Here is a 22,432-nt window from a genome sequence, read left to right on the forward strand (position 1 = left end):
GATGGATGGATGGATGGATGGATGGATGGATGGATGGATGGATAGATGGGTGGATGAGTGGTCATTCACTCCTAAGGGTTCATCTTAGGTCAACCAGCCCCAGTCAAGGAGGTAAATGACCCAGATAAAGATGCAGTAGGTAATGATCGAATCATTTCACAAACAAGCAAACTGACAGCCGGAAAGGTTAAAAGTTTGTCTAAGGTCACAGCAGAAGTAGTACTTGAACTCTTGGTTCCTTTCTTTCCGTGCCTTTTCCTTGCCAAATTCAGCACATGATGGAAGGCCCATCCCTCCAGATGCCATGTCAACAGCATCCCTTTTCCACCTCTATATTCTGTAGCTGGGTGATGAGATAAGCCCCAGGGATGTCCCAGCACCAAGGCTGAAAGCTGGAGAGGAAGAGGGGGTGGGGCAGGGAAGCCAGAGAAGGCAGAGTTCCTGCAGAAGGAAGGGCTGCAAGCCCAGCTGAGCCCAAGAAATAGCGGTTTATTAACAAGACAGAATAATAATTCATTGGGCTAAGGCATAGCATCTCTGGTTCTGAGAGCCTGTCAAAGGCAGCCCTTGGTGCTCAGAAAGAGATCAGACCCAGGTGATGGACATGCCGGGACATGCCTCAGTGGTCTACAAACATTCCAAACAAGTCCACTGAGAATCCTTGATCTGTGCCTCAAAAGTCCCAAAAGGCTGTCCTAATAACTGCCTTGGAGGGACTGGGCCTCAGCTGGGGAAAGTCTGAAGATGGCTGGGACCCCTTCCTTGACTTTGAAGATACTTGGTCTGTTCCCTGCTCAGTGCTCCTTTGGGTCTTTTGAACACCTAGAAGAAACGGAATCCGCTTTTGAAGGGGACTCAGAGACAAGCCTTAATGATTAAAGGCAAGAACAACTTCTCAGCCCCAAGACTCTGTTTCTATCAAAAGGAGATGACAGCTGGGGACAGGTGGCCCTGCTCCTCATCTGTCAGTCACGGTAGAGGGACGGTCACTGCCCGGGAGACCAAACGAAGGAGCCCCAAGAAGGGGAAGCTGATCGCCCCTCCCCTCAGCTGCAGGCCTAACTTTAAACTTGGGTCACTGCCACCTGCCAGTCCAATAAGAAAATTCTCCTCACCCATACAGTGCTTATGTATACCTGCTTTGACAACAGCAGACAGAAGTTCCGATCCCAGCTCTACCAGTACAAAAGTACCAACCTCACCTGGTAGTTGGGAAAACTCATAGTGCTTAGAACACCAGACATGTGGTCAATGCTTTGTAAACTGGTATCATTATGTGATTTTTAAAATTATTCCACATTTCTCTAGTCCTGGTCATTCTGCACTGAGTTTTCAGTCTTGCCATTCCCATTTGCTCCTCCTAGTCACTCAGGGAGACATGCACGGTTATCCCCACTTTATAGATGAAAACACAGAGGCTCAGAGAGGGAAGTGATTTGTCCAAAGTCACACAACCAGCACGTTGACAAAGCTGGGACTCCTAACTCCATGTCCAAAGTTCCTACTGAAGCATAGGACAAGAGTTGTATTTGCATCCCCTCCCTTGGGTACCCACGATGCGATGCTACTAGTAGATAATCACTGCAACAAGGAGACTTGCCAGTACTTACATAGCACTTGATGTTGTTTGCCTTAAACATGAAACTATCAGCTGTTTTACCAGTAAAAATGGGTTTATCTGGGAAGAGCAGAGAATTGCAACCCAGGATAAGCCAGCTATGGCAAAGCCATAGGCAAGTGCAACAAACAAAAGAGAACATTATTTTATGGTGAAGGAAGAGGAAGCTGGGAGGGGTTGTTCTGAAAAGAAAGTCCACAGGAGAAAAGCAACAGTTCAGGGTGAGAAGTTTCTCATCGGCTGACTTCCAGGGGTAGTCGATTCTGGTAGTAGATGCAATGTACATCTTTCCCTGCTGGGGCCTGGAATTGAGGATTCTTCCCCATGAGATTCTTCTGTGAGGGGTCTGTAATTGACAATTCTTCCTGCCGTTGACATTGAGTGATACAGCTCCCCCTTGCAGCCTTCCCTGCTAGCATCCTGAGTCCCACGAGCGAGCCTCTCCTTTATCAATTTCCACAATGTGTAACAGGCTCAGCGCCGTATGTGTAGAAACCCCCTTCATCCTCAACAATCCTACAAGGTAGGGGATATTATCTCCATTGTACAGATACAGAAACCAAGGCTCAGAAAGGCTAATTACCAGTACGAATGCAAAACTTACACTGACAAACCTGTATGAAAGTCTAATTACTCAGATCCAGGCAACTAGTAAACCAACAGTTTTCTGGAGCTTATTTTGGTGACTATCAGCTTGTATTTTTCCGATGACCCACAAGGCCGGGCACTGGGAGATACACAGAAGCTTGACTTTGACATACAAGAACTTTTGTTTTTTCTTCTGTTTTTAAATTTCTATATGGGAAAAATTCCCATACATTTTACTCCATACCCAAGGATGAGAGAAGTGATCAGACCATGACAGTGATCTATGAAACTCATCCAGAGAGCCTTGGAGAACAGCTACAAAGAATATTTGAACAAAAAAGATTAATTCAGTTCTTAAGATGACACAGTACAGCCTGTTGGGGTTAAGGCTCAAGCTCTGGGATCAGAGAGGTCAGTGGTATAGCCTGACTCAGCCTCACACTAGTTGTATGTCTTTGGATGAGACCCCCTCATCTCCCTAAGTCCCAGCCTCCTCATCTGTAAAATGGGGACAACAATTAAATGAAGCAATAGCTCTAAAGTCCTTAGCACAGAGCTCTGCTTGTAGTAGAAGCCCAACAAATAAGTTCCCCTTAATATCGAGTGTGCCATTCACAGCAAAGGCCTCTTTTATATTAAGAAGGAGTCAACCAAGGGTGCATGGGTGGCTCAGTCAGTTAAGCGTCTGCCTTTGGCTCAGGTCATGATCCCAGGGTCCTGGGATCGAGCCCCACATCAGGCTCCCTGCTCAACGAGGAGCCTGCTTCTCCCTCTCCTGCTCCCACTTTTGTGCTCTTTCTCTCTCTCTGTCAAATAAGTAAATAAAATCTTAAAAAAAAAAAAAAACACACACACACACACACAAAACCAAGGAGTCAACCAACTTCCCTTCCTTACTTTTAGTTATGGCTGAACATCAAGGCTTGGTTTTGAAAATAATACTGTGCCGTGCCCAGAGAGAACATCTCCCAGGAGTGGATTCATTTCCAGCCTCAGCAAATCCATAGTCATTCTGATGAATTTCAGCTCTTTCCTGCTGGGAACTGTTCCTGGGAATGGGTCTTCCAGCTGGGCCTCCGCCTCCCTCCGAACCCGTCACTAGCATCACCGAAACAGTCACCGTCCCTCCGGTTCAGAGGGTAAAGAGCTCCATTCCCACCTGAACCTCAGCCCTAACCTGGAAATTCACACGGTATGCACCTAGGCGCACAGGTCCGGTTGTCAAACATCACTGGACAGGTAAACAGGAAAGTCTGCAAATAGGTGTAAAAATCACAGGCCAACAAAGCGTTAAGGCCGCAAGAGCTCCAGGGGACACTTCTCCAGCTGCATCCCTCCTGGCCTTTCCATACCAGCTTCTGAAACTGCTGACCGCTCTCTCCCTTGCTGAAATACTGTCCGCCCCAGTCTTCCAGGGTCACATACCCCTCCTGGTTTTCCTCGATTCTCTGGCCCCTCCTGAACAGGCTTCCTTAGAGGCCCACCCTGCCTTCTTCTCATCCACATCTCCCTCCCCCACCCCCTGATGCCTACCGCATCAGCATCACCTGGGAACCAGTTAAAAATGCAGATTCTTGGGCCCCACCCAGGAGTTCCACTATGAGAAAGCGCCGCCCCGGGCCCTCTCTCCCCAGGCCTGTGGCTCCCCCTTTCTCATAGCACAGCTCGTTGCCCATGCTGGACCTCGTGTCCAGACCTGTACTCTGAACAGCGATCGGTCTAAATGCCTACTTGACATCACCTCTTGAGAGGCTCAGAGGCACCTTACACTCAACGTGCCAACCAAACTCTTTTGATGTTGCTCCCTGTCCCTGACGGAGTTCAGCAATCTCTTTCTCAATGGGTGTTGCCTGTCCCCTAGGCAGCCTGGTCTCTGTTCCCTGTCATTTCTAGTCTTTCTCTCCTCTCTTTCCTTCCAGAACAGAGGAGGGTGCAGCCCACGGGCAGACTCACCATCCAGAGAATGGAAAAAAAAGTAAACACTAAATACAGTTTCTCTTTAAAGCAGACCTTTCCTTGGATTTCTGTAGTTCACCAAAAAAATAAAAAATAAATCGATAAGTCCTAAGGTATGCCAGGCACCATGCCTGCCTCCAGGGATCCTGACTGTCTGTCTGTCTATGCTCCCTGCCTCCCTGGTTCCCCTCTTCTGCCAAAACAAACTCTTATTTCGCATTCAAAGTTATAGGCTCCCAACACATATATTAATATACCTATTGATTTTCCTCTTGCCAGTCATTATCAAGATTTATTTATCCCCCTGGCTCCCCATTGATTGAGGAAAGCAGTATTCCCACTGGTCAATCAATCCTGATAGAGTCCATGACAAAGAGTCAATATCTATTTATTATTTGATTTATGGGCTTAATTATCTTAAACACGACCAGGCAGGGACAAAGCAGAAGTTGAGCAGTGCCCAAGCAACCATGGCCAATTGGGGAATACATCAAACCACAGCCCAGGGCCTGGCAAGTTCCCAGAGCGGTGAAAACACACCAATCTGACACTTCTGACCCCCTGCCCACCCACGTCACCCTGGAGGCCACCACAAGGGGAGGGAAGGGGAGAGGAAGGACACATGCCAGGGTTTCAAGGTGCACCTGCCAACTCAACAAGTCATAAGCTAGGTAAGTTCGGTGGTTCGGACAATGAGCCAGACTTGGAGGTAGGTCAGCCTTCCCCCTCCCCACCTGCCCAGGGGAGAGGACCAGCAGGGCAGGGTTCTAAGAGGCCCCGGGGGCATTCAAAAGAGGGACAGACTTATGCACAGCTAGGATGGGAAAGAAAAGGAAGGGGGTTGGTGATTGATAGGAACTTTGGTCTGAATTAGACAACCCTGAGTTCAAATCCTACCTCTCCCCAGCTTTCTATAACCTTAGGCACCTGTTTCATTGGCGTCCTTGACCATAAATGGGGGAATGGAATGGTACCCACTTCAGAGGGTCGTTAAACCCATTCAAAAGACAGAAAAGCCAGTATCCGCACGCAGGCCGATCAGATGGCAGGGAACCAGCTTTTAATTGCAACTTTGCCTTCCTCCGTGAAGCTACTCCCGTGCTCCTGAATTTGTTTAACCATAGCCTGCCAGCAAAGCTGAGGAAACCGTCCCTCTGGTTTCTGGAACACATGTTAAGGACCCGACGTTGCCACACTTGCCTTCAAAACATGGGAGCGCAGCTAGCTATTTTTAACTCGGGTAAATAGTGAACGCTGTTGAAGATGCCTTTGTTTCCAAAGGACTGGCAGCTTGCCATTGCTCTCCCCTCACTCAGGGAGCCGGCCCAAGGATCTTTTAGAACCGGGGGCATGAAAACCTGCATTTGTTCCCACTGATGTCTGATGAGGGTCCACACTGTCCACACAGTTCTTGGAGGGGGGAGAGGGAGGCGAAATAGATCAACAATCCTGCTGCAACCTCCTCTAAGGAAAGGGATTGCCCCAAAGTGGTCTTTCTAAGATGCAAACCGAATGGTGTCGCTCTTCTGGCTAAAACTCTGGGTGGCTCCCCCTGCCTCTGCAAGAAAAGTCCAGATTCCTTAGCTTGCTTGGCTCACAAGGTCCTTTCAGACCTTCTCCGGCTCCTTAGCTCCTGCTATTTTACCCATATGGATCCTGCACCCCAGCTGCAGACTCCCCTGCCTCTTCCCCATCTTGTCCCCTCCCACCTTCAACCCTTTGCATTACAGGTCTTGCTGTTAAGAATGCCAATAATGGGGCGCCTGGGTGACTCAGTCGGTTAAGCTTCTGCCTTCAGCTCAGGTCATGATCCCAGGACCCTGGGATCGAGCCCTGTGTTGGGCTCCCTGCTCAGCGGGGAGCCTGCTTCTCCCTCTCTCTCTGCCCTTCCCCCTGCTTGTGCTCTCTCTCTCTCTCTCTAATAAATAAATAAAATCTTTTTTTAAAAAAAAGAATGGCAATAGCTTCTGTCCATCTGGCTAACTCCTTGGTTGGGTCAGGGGCCAGATCTGGGTCCCCACAGCTCCCTAGGATCCTATTGCAGAGATCAAGGATACTGAGAATCAATCCCAGTTACTATTGCAGAGATCAAGGATACTGAGAATCAATCCCAGTTACCTGTCTGTGAGCTTCAGGGGGCATGCCTTTGCTTCCTCATTCCCACCATCACACCCAGGACCTTATACATGATGATTGTTTGGGGTCAGTACCCCCAAATTACTCCATCTCTTTATTATTATAATTCACATCACACAGTTGGCATCATTTTCTTTCGATCCCTGTTAATTCTCCCACACCCTATAGCCACCCCCACACCACCCAGTCTGTACTATATTTTACTTATGTCCCACTCATTTCTCAGTGATTCTGAGTAAACAGTACCATTCATTGTCTGCTGCTACACTTGACTAGAGGAGCAGGCTGTGATAATGCGTGTGAATAGATTTTTGGAAATGGTTATTCATTCATTCAACAAGTATTTAAGGGGGACCCAGGGTTTAAGAGGCTGGGGATGCAGAGGTGAGCCAAGTAGCTGAGGTCCTGCTTTCCCCAGGCTTATGTTCTAGGGTGGGGGAAGGGATGTAGGAAAAAGAGACAAAAAGCAAGCAGACAAATTGAGGAGCAAGAATATCTTATGGTGAGAAGTGCTCTAATGAAAATAAAACATGGCGATGTCCTACAAGGGAATGGGGGGGAGGGGGGCAGTGGGTGCCACTCTGGATTGGCTCCAGATCCCCATGCTCTTCTGGGCTCCTCTAGCCCTGCCTGCTTCTTCCCAATCCCCTGTGCCTGGGGACCCTTCCCCACCAAGACACCCCACGCTGGAGGTGCTCCAGGCTCCATCCTTGGGCAACCTCCTGCTCTTCCCTGGATGACCTCAGCTTCCACAGAAGCCCACAGCTTCAATCACCACTTCTCTGCAGATGATTCACACATGGTTATTTCCAGCCTCAACCTTCCATCCGAGCTGGAGACTGGTATATCCAGCTCCTTTCTCAACATCTCCTTGAGGGCGGCTTGAAGCTCAGAGAGGTACAAGGTACAAGCCACGAGTCCAAGGGGTCAAACCATAGCCATCACCTCGTATCATTTGATATCATAATAAACACAAAACACCTGCTGCTTGTAGTACCAAGGAGGCCTTGGCCCCTGGGAGGAAATACACTCCTGTTAATTGCTATCACTATCATTATTGCTATCATCGTTGTTAGGATAGCATCATTCGTATAGCAACTGGGAGATACAAGGTATTGAGCACCTCTGGTTATAGGAGGCATTAAGCCATAGCCTGATCTCTAATTCTTTTTTTTTAAATGTTTTATTTATTTATTCATGAGAGTGAGAGAGAGAGAGAGAGAGAGGCAGAGGCAGAGGGAGAAGCAGGCTCCCCCCGCCTACCAGGGAGCCCGATGCGGGACTCGATCCCAGGACCCTGGGATCATGACGTGAGCCGAAGGCAGACGCTTAACCATCTGAGCCACCCAGGCGCCCCTGATCTCTAATTCTTATTACTACCTTGCAAGAGACAAAAAGGTCATCCCATTTTATAGATAAGGAAACAGAGGTACACAAAAGTGAAGAAATTTGCAATAGACCCAAATCCAAAAACCAGGGCGTTCACACATGTAAGTTGGTGAAAGTAGCGAGTCATAGAACAAGATTGCCGGATGAGTCTATCTTCAGTGGGATAGAAGAGCTATCCATAAATGTGTGTGTGTGTGTGTGTGTGTGTGTGTGTGTCAAAGAGCTGCTGGCTCTTCTCCAAAACCCATGTCATTTTCCTCCTGGGAATACAGTTGGCTATTCCTCAGCCTCCCTTGCAGTCAGCTGTGGTCGAGGGACTGTGCCAACCCATGACACAGGCGTGCACCACTTATAAGTATGGCTCACCGAAACATCCCACACAACCTCTATGTACTTTCTTCTTTCCCCAGCTAGAAGCAGAGGACTCTCAGCCCCAGGGATGGATCCAAAAGATGGGATTGGTCTTAGATCCCTCCACACCTGAGGAAGAGCCACCTACCATCCAGGAATACCCATCTTGGACTATTTATTATGTGAGCAAGAAATGGGACTTCTATTGTATAAAGCCATCGAATGCTTTAAGACCTATTTGTTATAGCAGCTACCGTTACTGTGACAAATACAAACTGTAAGTTTGCATGTCTACTGAGAAGACTGCCTGGAAGGATTTGCACCAAAATGTTCACGTGACTGCCTCTGGCCGCAGACATTACAGGTGAATTTCATTTTCTTTTTTTTTGCTGCTCTGCATTTTTCAATAACAAGTTATCACTTGCCTAATAAGACAAACAAGTTACTTGATAAGTGATAACAGATGGCCTGCACGCTAATTCAGAATCTTTGAGGTCCGAGGAACGTGGTGGCCAGTGGCGAAGTCTTCACCCAGGCAAGTCCTCTGCTGCTCATACGATCGATCGTTTACCAACAGGCATATGCAATGCACAGAGATGATGTTAATAACAATGATGATAATGATGCAGTGCATTTATAGCGCTTCCTTCACAAAAGTCCCGGGGTGCTTCACATTCCAGCACAATTAAAGGCAGCCACAGACAAAAAAACCTTTTCAGCTGTGCTTTATAAAGGGAAAGCAATTCAGCTTTTTGAACATAAAAGGAAGACGATTCCACTAGATGACGGGGGACGGAATCTTCATGCGCTCAGCGCCCCCCCACCCCCACTCTTGTATGTTATATTTAGGACAATCAAACTGGCCTGAAGGGGGAAAAAAAATCAGAAAGCCCACAAGTACAGAGTTACCGGAAAAGCAAGTCAAGATCTCATTCAGGCACAGAGTTACTACGGTCTTAGCAGAAGGCAGGGTCCTCCGTTTGTCTGTTAAATAATGCAGCTTGGTGCTATTATATTCGAAAGCATGAAAAACAAGAACTGATTTGGTGTTGGAAGTAGTCTATTAAATAGCTCCTGATATTGACCAGATTTAGAGTGCTGTGCAAACGAGGCCCCGCAGGATTTCATTACTACCTTGTCCCCGGGGGAGACGGGTGGGGCTGGGTGCCGGGCGCGTGCGGCAGGGGGATCCAGCCAACCTCATACAACTGCATGGCTGCATGCAGACTCTGGGCACCCAGCGACTGGGTGAGACCGAGGACACTCGGCCAATGAGAAATTAAAAAAAAAATCTTGAAAGCAGTGGGGAAATCCTGTTCTTCCTTCTCTTTCCTGGGGCACACATCCCAAGCCTCTCTCTCACAACAAGGTGTTTATGGAATGCCCCTATTGTCCTGCTCCCTCCTACTCCCATCCCTGAGAAGGCCTCCTGAAATTCACGGTGCTCCCAAATACAGAGGGACCACTCGGTCATCCCCCACACAGGTGGAAACACCACAGTGACAGCCAGGACACCCCAGAATCCCGTTTCCTCTGCTTGTGTCCTTCAGGGCTGGGCTAGGTTGATGCTGTAACTGCTCTCAGCCAGATGATGTTTTGACACACTGAACCAACTAACTAGCCGAGTGTAAGTGGAGGCAGCAAGCAGCCAGGCTGTCTGGAAACTTCCATAGTGGTGTGAGTTAGCTCCTGCTTAAAATCTTTCACTGGTTTCCCACTGCCATAGAATAAACTCTACACCCTTATCCACACCTTTGAGGCCCTGCAGCCCCTCCCCTACCACCCTGCAATCATTCACATGCTTCCCTCCGGTCCTCAAATGTGCCCATCTCATTCCCACCTCAGGGCCTTTGCACCTGCTATGCCACTGCCTGGACTGCTCTTTCCCTGCTGCTTCTCATCGTTAGGTCTCAGTTCAAACGTCCCCTCCCCTAAGACACCTCTCCTCAGCCCCTCCTCAAAGCAGCCCTCCTGTCACTCTGACCCATCCCCCATAAGTGCCTTCACAACACTTAATTCAATGCTTTAATTATCTTACTTGTTTGATTTGTTACTGACCATCTCTTCTCCTGGAATGGAAAGTCTTTGTATGAACCATAGGAACGGCGTTCTGAGACGTGGCCCACAGCCGGGCACTCAGTCAGGGTCCCACGCATGTCTGCAGAGGGCAGACTTCCTGGAGAGCTACTTACAGCCCAGAGAGTGGGCTTACCCCGAGAGCTCCTGATTGCGAGGGAGGGGATTCTTGATCTTCCGTTTGCCTTTCTAAAAAGTTCCCAGGTGATGCTAGCCAGGGGTCTATGCTCTGAAGCATGGCTTTAAATAATCTGGGGATTCTAGAAAAAGATTGGGGGAGGGAGGAGGCGGCTTGTGGGCCATGGGAACTTTGTCAGTTGCTAATACAAATAATACAAGTCTTCTGCTGGGAAAGAGAAAGTGAGTGTGTGTTTTTATAAGATAAAGAGCGGGACAGAGAAAGAGGAGAGAAAATGTGTAATGTGGAGTGTGTATGGAAGAGGGGTGTGTGTGTGTGTCTGTGCGCGTGCGTGTGCGTGTGCGCACGCTGGCCCCATAGTAACTTACGGGGTATTTTAGTACATAAACAGAATCAAAGCTACAAAAAATGAAACCAGGTTAGTAAGTCAGTGGCTTGTAAACTGTGGTGTACCAAATCCTCTGGAACTTAATAAAAAAGACAGAGGCTTTGGTGCACTGAACTGAAACGGGGCATGGCTCCTATAGCGTTACCAAGTGCCCCAGGTGAGTTGGATGTGATCAGGGGTGAGTATTCTTGCCTCCTCCCCTTGACCTGGCTGATGCAGCCGGGCACAGGTCAGATATGTTTGCTCAATTCCAAGTTCTGCCAGTTTTTTGTTCTATGACCTGGGCAAGGGCTCCCTTTGCCTTGTCTGACCTCAGTTTTCCCGTTTGTAAAATGGGCACAGTAATAAATGGGAGAACATCACCTTGCCTGGCCTGAAGCCGAGTACTTGCTGAAGGCTGGTGGAATCTCTTGCTGTTTTGGTGTATTTGGGGGGCTCTGCATTTATGAACATTAAAGAAATGCCCCTCAAGCAGGGAAATGGTTTCAGACAGGAGGATCAGCTGTGCCTCCTTCAGCTTTAAGAAAAGGAACCACATGATGGAACTATAGTCTCTACCTGGCCCCAAAGCTCACCTGTGTCTTTCTTTCCAGAGAGACAGGGCTGGAACAGAAGCTAATGAGGGCATGGGGACATTGTGATAAACTTTTCTGGGAAGAATGGGGCAGTGTCTCCCTCCCTAGACTCAGCCTTGGTGACAAAGTTGGAGGAGCGGTATCTCCGCTGCTGAGCCAGACCCCCAGGCAGAACGCTAACCACGGTAGGGCAGGCCTCCTAACAGCGCTTCCTGGTCCGGCCAAGGGCAGCGGGCTGGGATGGGGGGAAAGGGACGCTGGCACCTGGTGAAGTCCTCGGCTCTGACCATAATGGGAAGTTAGGGCAGATAAACTGCCATTTCCTTGAACTTCGGCTGCCTCTGCAGTTGTCAAAATACTCTCCTTGGGCCCCCACCCTCTATTTTGGGGGCCCGTTTTTGTCCTTGAAGACACCAGTTCCTGCTCCTGCCCCAAACCCTCCAAGGGCCGCCTGCTCCCCTGAGCATAAAATCCAGACCTCTCGCCAGCCTTCCAGGTCCTACAGCAGAGGGTCTCAGGGGGGTCTCCCAGCTGCCTGATAGAGCTGTGTGGGGAGGTTTTGTACAGAACCCGAGGCCTATACAGCCTAATCAGAGACTGGGGCAATGGTTCTTCGACTGGGGGTAACTTTGCCCCAGGGGACATCTGACACTATATGAAGACATTTTTGGTTCCCACAACTAGGGACTCAGTACTATAGGCATCTAGTGGGTAGGGAGCAGGATCCTGCTAACCATCCTACAATGCACAGGCCCGACCCTATAATGAATGATCTGGCCTCAAAGAGCGTGGAGGCTGAGCGGCTGCTCTAGACATCGGTGCCCACTTCACCAGGCGTGAGCACCAGTGCCCCCCTCGCCCCCCGCAGTCTGGCTCCTGCTGGCTTCTTTCTCACCTCCCACCCTCTTGTCCTCGCTGACCACGTTTTGCCACCAGAGTCTTCTCTCTGGTCCGAAGCACACCCTGCTCATTCTTACCCCTGGGCCTTTGCATCTGCTGCTCCCTCTGCTGGGCGCGCCCTGCACATGTCGGCAGAGCTGGCTCCTTGCACTCAGGTCTCCGCTGCCTGGATCTTCCCTCCCACAATGCACACCTAAAATAACTCCAGTCCGGGCGCCTGGGTGGCTCAGTTGGTTAAGCAACTGCCTTCGGCTCAGGTCATGATCCTGGAGTCCCGGGATCTAGTCCCGCATCAGGCTCCCTGCTCGGCAGGGAGTCTGCTTCTCCCTCTGACCCTCCTCCCTCTCATGCTCTCTGTCTCTCATTCTCTCTGTCTCAAATAAATAAATAAAATCTTTAAAAAAAAAAAAAATAACTCCAGTCCCCAAGTCCCTCTGTAGCACTGCTCTGGTTCTGTTCCTTCAACACGCTGGGACCTACTCAAGTGATCTCATTACTACTCAGTACTAGTCTGTCTCCCCCACTAGAATGACAGCACTCTGAGAACAGGGTCCATGTCTGTCTTGCTCACCACCCTCCCCTAATATCCAGCAAAGTGCCTGGTACTCAACTTCTTTACTAAATATCTGATGACTGACTAAATGAATGGACAAGCATTGGGGGAGAACGGGGTTTTCTTTCTTTCTTTTTTTTTTTTTTAGATTTTATTTATTTATTTGAGAGAGAGAATGAGAGAGAGAGAGAGCATGAGAGGGGGGAGGGTCAGAGGGAGAAGCAGACTCCCTGCTGAGCAGGGAGCCCGATGTGGGACTCGATCCTGGAGTCCCGGGATCATGACCTGAGCCAAAGGCAGTCGCTTAACCAACTGAGCCACCCAGGCACCCGAGAATGGGGTTTTCAAGCTGTTGGAGGATCAAGTACATTGCTAGAGACCTGGGCTCCTGTTCCGGCCCCACTTTCTTCTCCTGGCGTCAGTTTCCATATCTGTAATATGGCCCAGATGGGTTCAATGGAATTAGGCTCCTCCTAAAGGGGGAAGCGGGGGCCCTCTTGGAGACATCAACTGTAGCATTTTGCTTTGGTCTTGTCTCCATGGCACACAGCTAAGGTAGGTTGGTCCATACTCCTGTTACCAGATAAATAACAAATTTCTTCCCACTGAGATCCTAATTATTTAGTCATTTTGTCTGGTCTTTTTTTTTTTTTTTTTTGAAAACTTTCCTGTTTCCGTTTCCCTCTGTACTAGCTGGACACATCTAGCATCAGCGCTGGGCACAAGTAGGTAGTCCCCGGTAATATTCCCCAGGCGTGGTTCCCAAGTACTAACTGGATACAAATGGGCTGGTTAGAAAGTCTTAACCTATAAACAGACTTGATTCATTAGGTCCAAGGTGATGGGACAGACTAAAAACTGGAACCCAAAGATATCCAGGTTCTAATCCTTGGAAACCATGAAAGTTACCTCAATATTGCAAAAGAGACTTCGTAGAAGTTGAGCGTGTTGAAATGAGAGATGTTTCTGGATGGCTAGGTCCTAGATGCAATCACAAGTATCCTTATACGAGTGAGATCTGACCACGGAAGAAGGCCATGTGACCACGGAAGGGAGAGGTGATGCTGCTGGCCTCGATGATGGAGGAAGGGGCCACAAAGAACGCACTTACTTCTACTTCCTCATTTTGCAGATGGGGACACTGAGGCCTAGGGAACTCTGCAGCAAGGCAGAAGGATGAGAGATGTTTTCATTCAGCTCTATCGGCTTTCAAATTCCACTTGGAGTTTTTAAAATGAGCGATGGTGCAGACTGCCAATAGCTTTGCAATAATCTCATAATGACCCAATCGTGAAACGATTTAGCAATCCTGCTGCTAATTGTATTTGGGGATATAGCAATTGGGTAACTAGTTGGTTATTACTCATTCCCCAAGAGCCATACACATCGAATTACAAGGAAGCTAATCTTAGAAATACTTGTTAACTCCGATGATAATTACTAAGTAATTGGCTAGAACATGCCATTGTGAATTTAGCTGGAATATGCCAGGTAATTATCTGGTCTTATGTTCCCTGTAAAATAAATCCAGGGTCCAAAAATTGTTCCAGTTGGTTGGCTATTGTCCAACCATCAACCTCGGCCAACCAATTACGCGGATGCAGGTGATTAATCAAATTACTCAAATATCGGGTTTCAAACTGAACATTCAGTTAAGAGATCTGATGGTCAACAAGTGGGCGGTGCTAAATGGGAGAAGGGGGTGCACAGAACCCCTCCCAAGATAAATATATAATGACACAATAATATGGAATAAATGCCACTTCTTTGGGGCTCATCTGGCTTCTTCACACAAAATACCAAAACACTTCAGAGACCAATTACATGTCCCAAAGCTGCAGAGTCTTTATCACGGTGCCAGGAAAAGGCTGCGCTATTTGTGAAATCTGCAGGCAGTTACGGCACTCAGGGAGGGGGCAGGGCGTGGAGTTTGTACATAATAGAAAGGGGCCACAAACGCAGCTGGCTTACAGGATGAGTGACACATTTTCATAATGACCACTCGTTTCTCAAGAATGACTGCTAACCGAATCTGTCCATTTCCAATTAGCCAGCCCTCGGGAAGGGGGTGAGGGAGGCTTGGGGTACTGGGCTCCACCAGTAAGCTGAGGAAGTCGGGGGGATGGCAAGAGGTCTTTAGAAGGGCCAGGCAACGGACAGGAGATGATGGGTTTGGAATTTCTACTTTGGGGATGTCAAAAAAGAGGGGTTAGAGGACCAGAACGTGAGGAGCTGAGCAGAGAGAAATTTGGGAGTGACAGACTGGTGGGAGCAATAGGCAGAAGACCTGTGTGTGTGTGGGGGGGGGAAGACCACCTTCCAACCAGATGTGTGCACCCCAAATAAAGGGCTATGCATGAGGACGATACATTCTGGATAACAAAGAGGAGGAAAGGAGCTGTGGCAGGTTGTACAAGTGGCCACAAATTGTCCCTCTCCCTACATCTATGGCCCTGCAATGTGACATTGCAAACCCTCCCCTGCAGAGGCAGACCCTGTTTCTCCATGCCTTGAATCTAGGTTGACCACGCAACTTGCTTTGGCCAATGTCCATCGGTCAATGAACACGGACAGAGGTGTGAAAGGCACTTGCCCATCAAGGCTCGACCTCTTATTGCCCTTGGAACCCTGAGACCACCCTGGGAATGAGCCCAAGCTAGGCTGTTGGCGGATAAGAGACCATGAGAAGGGGAATTGGGGCTCCTCTGCTGATAACCTGACAACCTGTAGACAAGTTAGTGAGGACACCCAAGAGTGACCAGCCCCCTGGCCTGACCTGCCAGCTGACCACAGACATGTCCAAGAGCCCAGCTATGGGGCCTGGCTCTGTGTAGAACTGTCCACAGAATAGAGGAAAACTCTGAAGTACTGGGAATAGTTTGTTACTCAGCACAAGCTTACTGATACACTCACCTCCTGAGAACAGCTCAGCCTCTGAATATGATCTGAGCTGGATATTTGAAAGCCTCTTCTGTCCCATTCAGGGCTGAGAACCACCATTTTTACCCTGGTTTAGGGAGAACTGAAGGGCCATCTCTTGATCTCCAATCCTTTGAAAATATTTACCACTGGACACATGGATTCAATCCATCATCTGCATAATCAATGCTAACGGACAATAACACACCTTCTTCTGACCACTGAGATCTTATAAATGGGCTCAAGGATGCTTTGTATCACAAGGGAACAGACCAAAGACATACCAGCTCTTCCCTGAGCTCACAGCTCCTGCCAAGATGAGAGGCTTGTGTATTTGGGATCTTATCACTTGAGCAGAGAATGGGAAGGAGAGAGCTGACTCTTGGCATCCCAGGCCACGCCAGGAATGGCCCTGCTGTAGCCAGTCCTAATGCAATGGGGGAGCAACAACCAGAGTTTAAAAACACACCAAAGGATTGTTTCACAACTGTTCAACTGAAGCGAAAGCTATTTTTTTTTTTCAATGCCCCATGTCACTGGGTGATGTCAGAGAGCAAGTTCAGGAAAGTTGCTATCATCTGACATTTTCTTAATGTCAGATTTTCTCACTACCCCTCCTGTGCAGCTAGAGATCAGGGATCCTGGATATTTAAAATAGCAGTGGTAAAGCCCTGCAAATGTTATCTGCTGCTTTAATGAAGCCAGAATAACAGTCATCACGATCTTAGCCCATGGGTGGCAAAACTAGGACCTCAGGGCCAAATCCAACACATCACCTGCTTTTATAAATAAAGTTTTACTGGCACCCGGCCACATACATCCATTTACATCTTGTCTGTGGCTGCTTTCACATCCCAGTGAACAGAGTTGAGCAGTTGCTACAGAAACTGTAGGGCCCATAAAGCCACCAATATTCACTACTGGGCCCTTTACAGAAAAAGTCTGCCAACCCCTGATTGGATCCAATCAGTTCAATTTACATACGGAGACAGTGAGTCTCAGCAATGTTGTTTCACAAATACCTGGAGCACAGGGGGACCCGAACCAACTTTCCTACCTTCCCACTTACGGTCCTCTCCCCGTGGCACTGCTCTGCCAAAGAGTTTTAGCATCAAAAGTATTTTCTGGAATCTCAAATCGTAAAACCACATAATTGTGAATGGTAGAGCTAGAGATGCTCCATTCGCCAGGACGACGCATTAACCAGAACCCCCCCACCCCTTCTCAACCCTGCCAGAGGCAGGACTCTGGGAATGGGTCCATGGTGGGGGTGGTGGGCAGGGAGCCCCGGGCAGGACTGACCTGGTGATGATGGCCAGGTGGGGCGGGCTCATGCAGGCGCCCATGAAGAGCACCACGTTCTCATGGCGTGTCTGCCTGTAGGCCATCACCTCCCGCTTGAAGGCCTTGAGCTGTTCCTCGTTGTCCCTCTCGATGTCGATCAGCCGGATGGCCACCTCGCCGTGCCAGCGGCCATGGTACACCTGCCCAAAGCGACCCTTGCCGATGAGCTCGCCGACCTCCAGTTGCTCAAAAGGGATGTCCCACTCCTGCAGGAAGATGCTGGTCTGGCTGGCCTTGCGCGGGAAGCTCCGGGCTGAGAGCAGGGACAGGTTCATCTCCTCGAAGTCGTCCTCCGACTCTTCAGCCTCATCGTGGCCCTCTTCATTCTGTGGCCGGAAAAGGGGAGAGAGGTCAGAGTGGCTCCTGCCCCTGCCCCGTCTTCCCACGAAGTCCCCCCGCGTCTGAACACGTCTCTAGGTGCATTTTCAGCTGGTGGGGACATGTATCTATTTGCCCCAGGTCGCTCTTGTCCTAGAATCGTAGAAGATGAAGGAGCTAAAAGGGAGATCACGATAATCCAACGCTCTTTTGCCAAGGGGGAAACTGAGGCTCATAGAGGAGAAACACTAGGGGACCACCCATGCTGGTTTGCTGGACTTCCCTGGTTTGGGCACTAGAAGTCTCCTTGGGGAGGGGGCGCCAGGCTGGCTCAGTCGGCAGAGCATATGACTCTTGATTTCGGGGTTGTAAGTTTGAGCCCCACATTGGGTGTAGAGATGCCTTAAAAACGAAAGTCCCCTTGGGAAGCCCTTTGATCCCAGCAAACGGGGATGGTTGGTCACCCCGGGAGATTGCCCAGCTCTACATCACACAGCCAGGCAGAGCTAGGGCTAAGAAGCAGGTGTCTCGACTCCTAATCTCCAACGCCCTCCGATTCCACCGTGATGTATTGACCTGCCTACTCATGCGTGTGTAAGACAGACAACAGGCTGAACTGTGGGTGCAACAGATGTCTGCAGAGAACACCTCAATATGGAGTGCCTTTTGCTTCCCCCAGGGGATTTGGAACCGATGAGTCAGAAACGGGGAGAGGTCAGAGCTCCTCCGCACAGGCCAGATGCCCGGGCTTCCTCTGCAGCTGTGGCTTGGAAGGGAGGCTCATAGGATGGGCTTACCAATCGGACAAAACGAGCTGGAATCTGGCCTCTGTGTGATCTTGGGCAAACTGCTTGACTTCTCTGAGACTTCCTTCTCTCATCATAAAGTGGAGCTAATAAAATCCGCCCCCCCAACCCTGGGGGATGGTATGAGGTTTTCAATGAGATGAAAGCCTCTTAAGTCCCTTGCACACACCTGACCACCTGTATCCAACAATCCCTGGGCTTCCGGAGAAAACGTAGATTCCTGGGCCCTACCCAGAGCTACCGAATCAGAAAAGAGCAGGCTGGGGCCAGAACTCTGCATTTTTATCCCCACACACCCACACAGCCCAGGAACGCTTAGGTGTGACCACCGCAATCCTTAGACGCTGAAGGTCCAGGGACCTGCCTTCCCAGCGTGGTGGCTGGGAGTGCCCTGGCCCTTGGGTTCTTTTGCTTAAGTGAGGAAGCAGCAGGAGCTCCAGCCAGTGGGGATTCCCAGAGGCTTGGGGCCTGACGAGGCAGCCTGAGGTCTTCCTGACCCCAAACCTGAGCAAGCTGTCCCTCGTAGCACACTCAAGAGAAATGACACAGTCTCCGTTGGCTTCCCCCAGGATAATTTTTCAACTAGCCCAGTAATCGCAGAAAGGACACGATTTTCTCTGGACACCCTAGTTCTACTCCCTTCACTTTAGGACACAGCGACAGGGCTGAGGAGTCCATGGTTCTTACCCAGGACACTTCATTTATTCCTCCAGTAGTTTTGGCCAATGGGAAGAAGCCCCAGAACATTCTCAAAAGCCCGCCAAGCTCAGTGTCCCCGGGGACCCTGCCTCCCCCAGTGTATTCTTTGGAATGCAGTGGGACATATCCCCCTTGGTATTCCCCTGGCCCTAAGTTGATTTTTCAACTAAGAATTCGAATCTCTTGCCAACTTCTGCACAACTAGCTTTTCCATGATGCACACCATACAACGGCCCATTAGGCTTGGTGCTGGGAGGGCCGCCCCTGCTTGGACACTACCCTCCCCGCCGCTTGTCAGTTGTCCCGGAGTTAGAACATCCATCAAACAGGTTTGCCCCCGTCCCCACCTGCCCCAAGCCCTCTGAGTCATTAAAGTCATCCGTCAACTCCGCCAAGCGCTGGGCAGCCCCAGGAAAAAGGTGTTTCTCCCTCTCCGAATCTCACCTCTGAGGTTGGCTCCACTTCAATTTGAAGTAATGGATTTCCTTCCAAGCTTTAAAGAAAGAAAAATAAATGTGACCCTCAGGTGAAAAGGGAGGTCGGTGTCTTATTGATCCATGTATGAAGAGTCTTGGAATGAGAAACCCTCACCATCAAGGCTTTATCTCAACTTTCACTTCAACACTTGTGTCTAAAATAATCCATAACCTCGCCACGAAGAAGCAATGACAAGGACACTGTTTTAAATAGATTTTCGGGGCTGCTCAGGGCTCATTTTTTCTTTATGGCTTTGGTTTCCACTAATCTAGCAGCTTCCTTACACATTGGCCTAAATGCCATGGGCCGAAGGATCCTCAGAGCTCTGGGTGTTTGCTAGGAAAGAATTAATGAGATTGCTAAGTTCACTTGGGTTCAGAATCTTACGGGAGAACCCTGGAGTTCGGGATTACAGGTACCCCCTGCTTTCTGAAAGCTGGCATCACGCCACTTTGCTTTTACGAAAGATCTATGCTAGTATCTACCAAAAGAAATTCGAAGAGCGTTTTTGCTTTTATGAAAGAAGGTAAAAAGTGAACATGGCATTCAGCTTTTGTTTTGCAGCAAGCCATTATAGAGGTAGCGTGCGCCCCGAGCAGCGTGAGGGGTGCCTCCAAGCTCCTTCCTGGGGAGCATCTCAGCATCTCAGCATCCAGCCACCAGAGCTTTGACCTGTGTCCATGAGCATCTGCGCTTCATCTACGAGAAGTAATTTTGGGGGCTGGGGGACACCCCCAATTTTTCCATATAAATGAATGATAATTGCTTCTTTGCATGACACCATTTTGGCTCCTGAAAGTTTTCATGGGAATGCTCTACTTTCACATAGCTGGGAAAACCTGCCTGTGCCAGGGCCGGTGCGAGGCCATCAGGGGGATATGGAGTCGAAACTGGCGTGGCTCCTGACTTTGAGGAGTATTATATTACTACCGAAGGGACTAAAGCAAGCACAGAGATACTATGCAGAAAGGCTAAAAGTGACATGGGCCGAAAGTTAGGTATGAATCGAATAAATGGAGTACGATGGAAATGCCCCAGGGAGATTACTGGATGTATTTTGAAAATTCTCAGTGTTTGAGTTAAAGTTGGATGTTGCCAATCACATCGAATCGGGAAGTGTGGAATGAGAACGAGCGAAACCGTATTGGACTGGAAGACACAGGTGTGTGTGTGTGTGCGTGTGTGTGTGTGTGCGCACGCAGATGTGTCCATGCGCGAGGGTGACGCAGTCATGAGCTCCTGAGCTGCAGCTGTGCTAAGCATGGGCTCGTGCTGTGTGTGGGTGCTGGGGGACACAGTGTGCTTGCGTATGTGAGTGCTAAGTATATATCAGCTACCACGTGAGTACAATGGGATGTGCTCTGTGTAGGGGTTGTTCTGGGTGCATGGGAGTTGGGTGTACCTCCTGGGGATGTTGGGGGCACGCCGTATGTTGACAGTGTAGCTGGGTATGTACTGGGGTCTGAGGGGATTGTCGGAGCACATGGTATGTGATGGGGATGTGAGGTGTTTCTGGGGGTGTGTTTGCAGAGGAGAGGATGTGTGTGTGTGTATGTGTGTGTGTGTGTGTAGTGCGGTGGGGAGACAGTAACTGGGCTGCTGAAGGCACAGAAAAGCTGGAAACAGTGGCAGGAAAAAAATCACAATGAACACCTTGCGCCCTTCCTATTTCCCCTGGGGAAGCTTAGCAGATCCCCCTACCCACCCCTCATTTGAGGGGCCAGTGCTCTCCTGACCCTGAGACCCCAAGAAGCTGCCGACCCTGCAGACAGGGCCAGTCCACTTGCTGGAGGCGCTCCAGGTGAGAGGGAGCCTGAGAGGCTAGAGGAATTAAAAGAAGGGGAAAGAAGGGTGGGTCACAAAGTGCTGTCTGCTTTCATATTAAGGAGTTATTTACAGTACGGAATGAAACCACCCAGCGACAGCTGAAATGCTGGGAACTTAACGCCTTGGGGCGATCTGGGTGGAACAATGCAGCTGGAGTCCCTCCTCACACCCAGCGACAGAAAATGACAGAACAGGCAGCCCTCCTCCGCTTGCATCAGGCGTGATTACGGTAGCCCAGCGATTAAATGATTTCCTTCTGTGAAGAGTTAGAGCCCATCGCTCCATGCACGCTTAAGCAGATCGCAGGCAGCTACGGACTCTGTAGTTCACTGGCACGCCCTGATTGCCAGTGAATAACCTGGGGTTCGTCCTGCACAAATTGTGGAATTGGTTTACGTGCAGCAGGGAAACAATCCGGAGCTAGATGTCAGCACAATATGCCCGGTAAATTGCTGCTCCTTTGATGTCACAGATGTACCATTTGTCCATAACCCGGGTCAGAAAGGATGGAGTAGTTAGGAGAGCCAGAAGAACAACCGAGGAGGCAAACATGGGAGTTGGGAAGCTGGCCAAAACGAAATCAGGTCCCTAGCATGCCCCCCACTTCGGCCGCAACCGAAGAAGTTAAGTCAAGGAAGGTGGGTTTCACTTGGGGCTGCTCCACCAACAGACCACCTGGAAAGAGAGTCTGTGTCCCAAGGATGCTTAAGATGCCACATGCAAAGACATCCACTGCAGTGTTGTTTACGACAGTGCAATATGGGAAGATAGGCGATCTGGCAATTGGGAAATGGTTAAGGACATTTTTCTACATCAATAATGATATTTTACAGCCATTAAAAACAATGCCTATAAAGAGTCTGGAATAATACAAAAAATGCGAGGCTATAGCTTTACGGGATGACAAAGCTGGCTGGAAACTGTGTAGACCATGAAACGCAAGCATGTAAAACATGAATAGAAAGAGCACACGTCAAAGTTCTAAGAGCGGTACAACTACGAGTGATGATTTTTCCTTTCTCTTTTTACAGAACAGTCCACGTTTTCCAAAATTAGCTCAGATTATTCTTATAATGGTATAAACCAGAGGTCAGCAAATTTGGTACTTAAAGGGCCAGATAGTAAATATTTTGGACTTTGCAGACCCTACAGTCTCTGTTGCCACTACTCAGCTCTCCTGTTGTACTTTGAAAGCCATATAGACAGTATGTTGTAAGCAAATGGGCGTGGCTGTGTTCCAATAAAACTTTATTTATAAAAACAGGTGGCAAATTGGATGTGTCCCATAGACTGTAGTTTGCTGATCCCTCGTATAACCCTAAATTATGCTTTTTAAAGGTGGGGGACAATGACATAGGATAACTGTTCTTTCA

The 22,432-nt window shown here is 49.2% G+C and overlaps 1 protein-coding gene across 1 annotated transcript in view; it reads right to left on the reverse strand.

The window, feature by feature from the left end:
• Positions 1-22,432, reverse strand: part of KSR2 (kinase suppressor of ras 2) — a 400,598-nt gene that overhangs the window by 37,914 nt on the left and 340,252 nt on the right. The window contains exons 13-14 of the mRNA XM_035017093.1: positions 19,200-19,248; positions 16,891-17,258 (exon numbers count right to left, since the gene is read on the reverse strand). Of these exons, the coding sequence (XP_034872984.1) occupies positions 16,891-17,258; positions 19,200-19,248 (417 nt within the window). The remainder of the gene's footprint in view (positions 1-16,890; positions 17,259-19,199; positions 19,249-22,432) is intronic.

Source organism: Mirounga leonina, unplaced genomic scaffold (assembly GCF_011800145.1).
Source record: "Mirounga leonina isolate KUSES-001 unplaced genomic scaffold, KU_Mleo_1.0 Mir_171, whole genome shotgun sequence".
In the NCBI taxonomy this organism is placed as follows: domain Eukaryota; kingdom Metazoa; phylum Chordata; class Mammalia; order Carnivora; family Phocidae; genus Mirounga; species Mirounga leonina.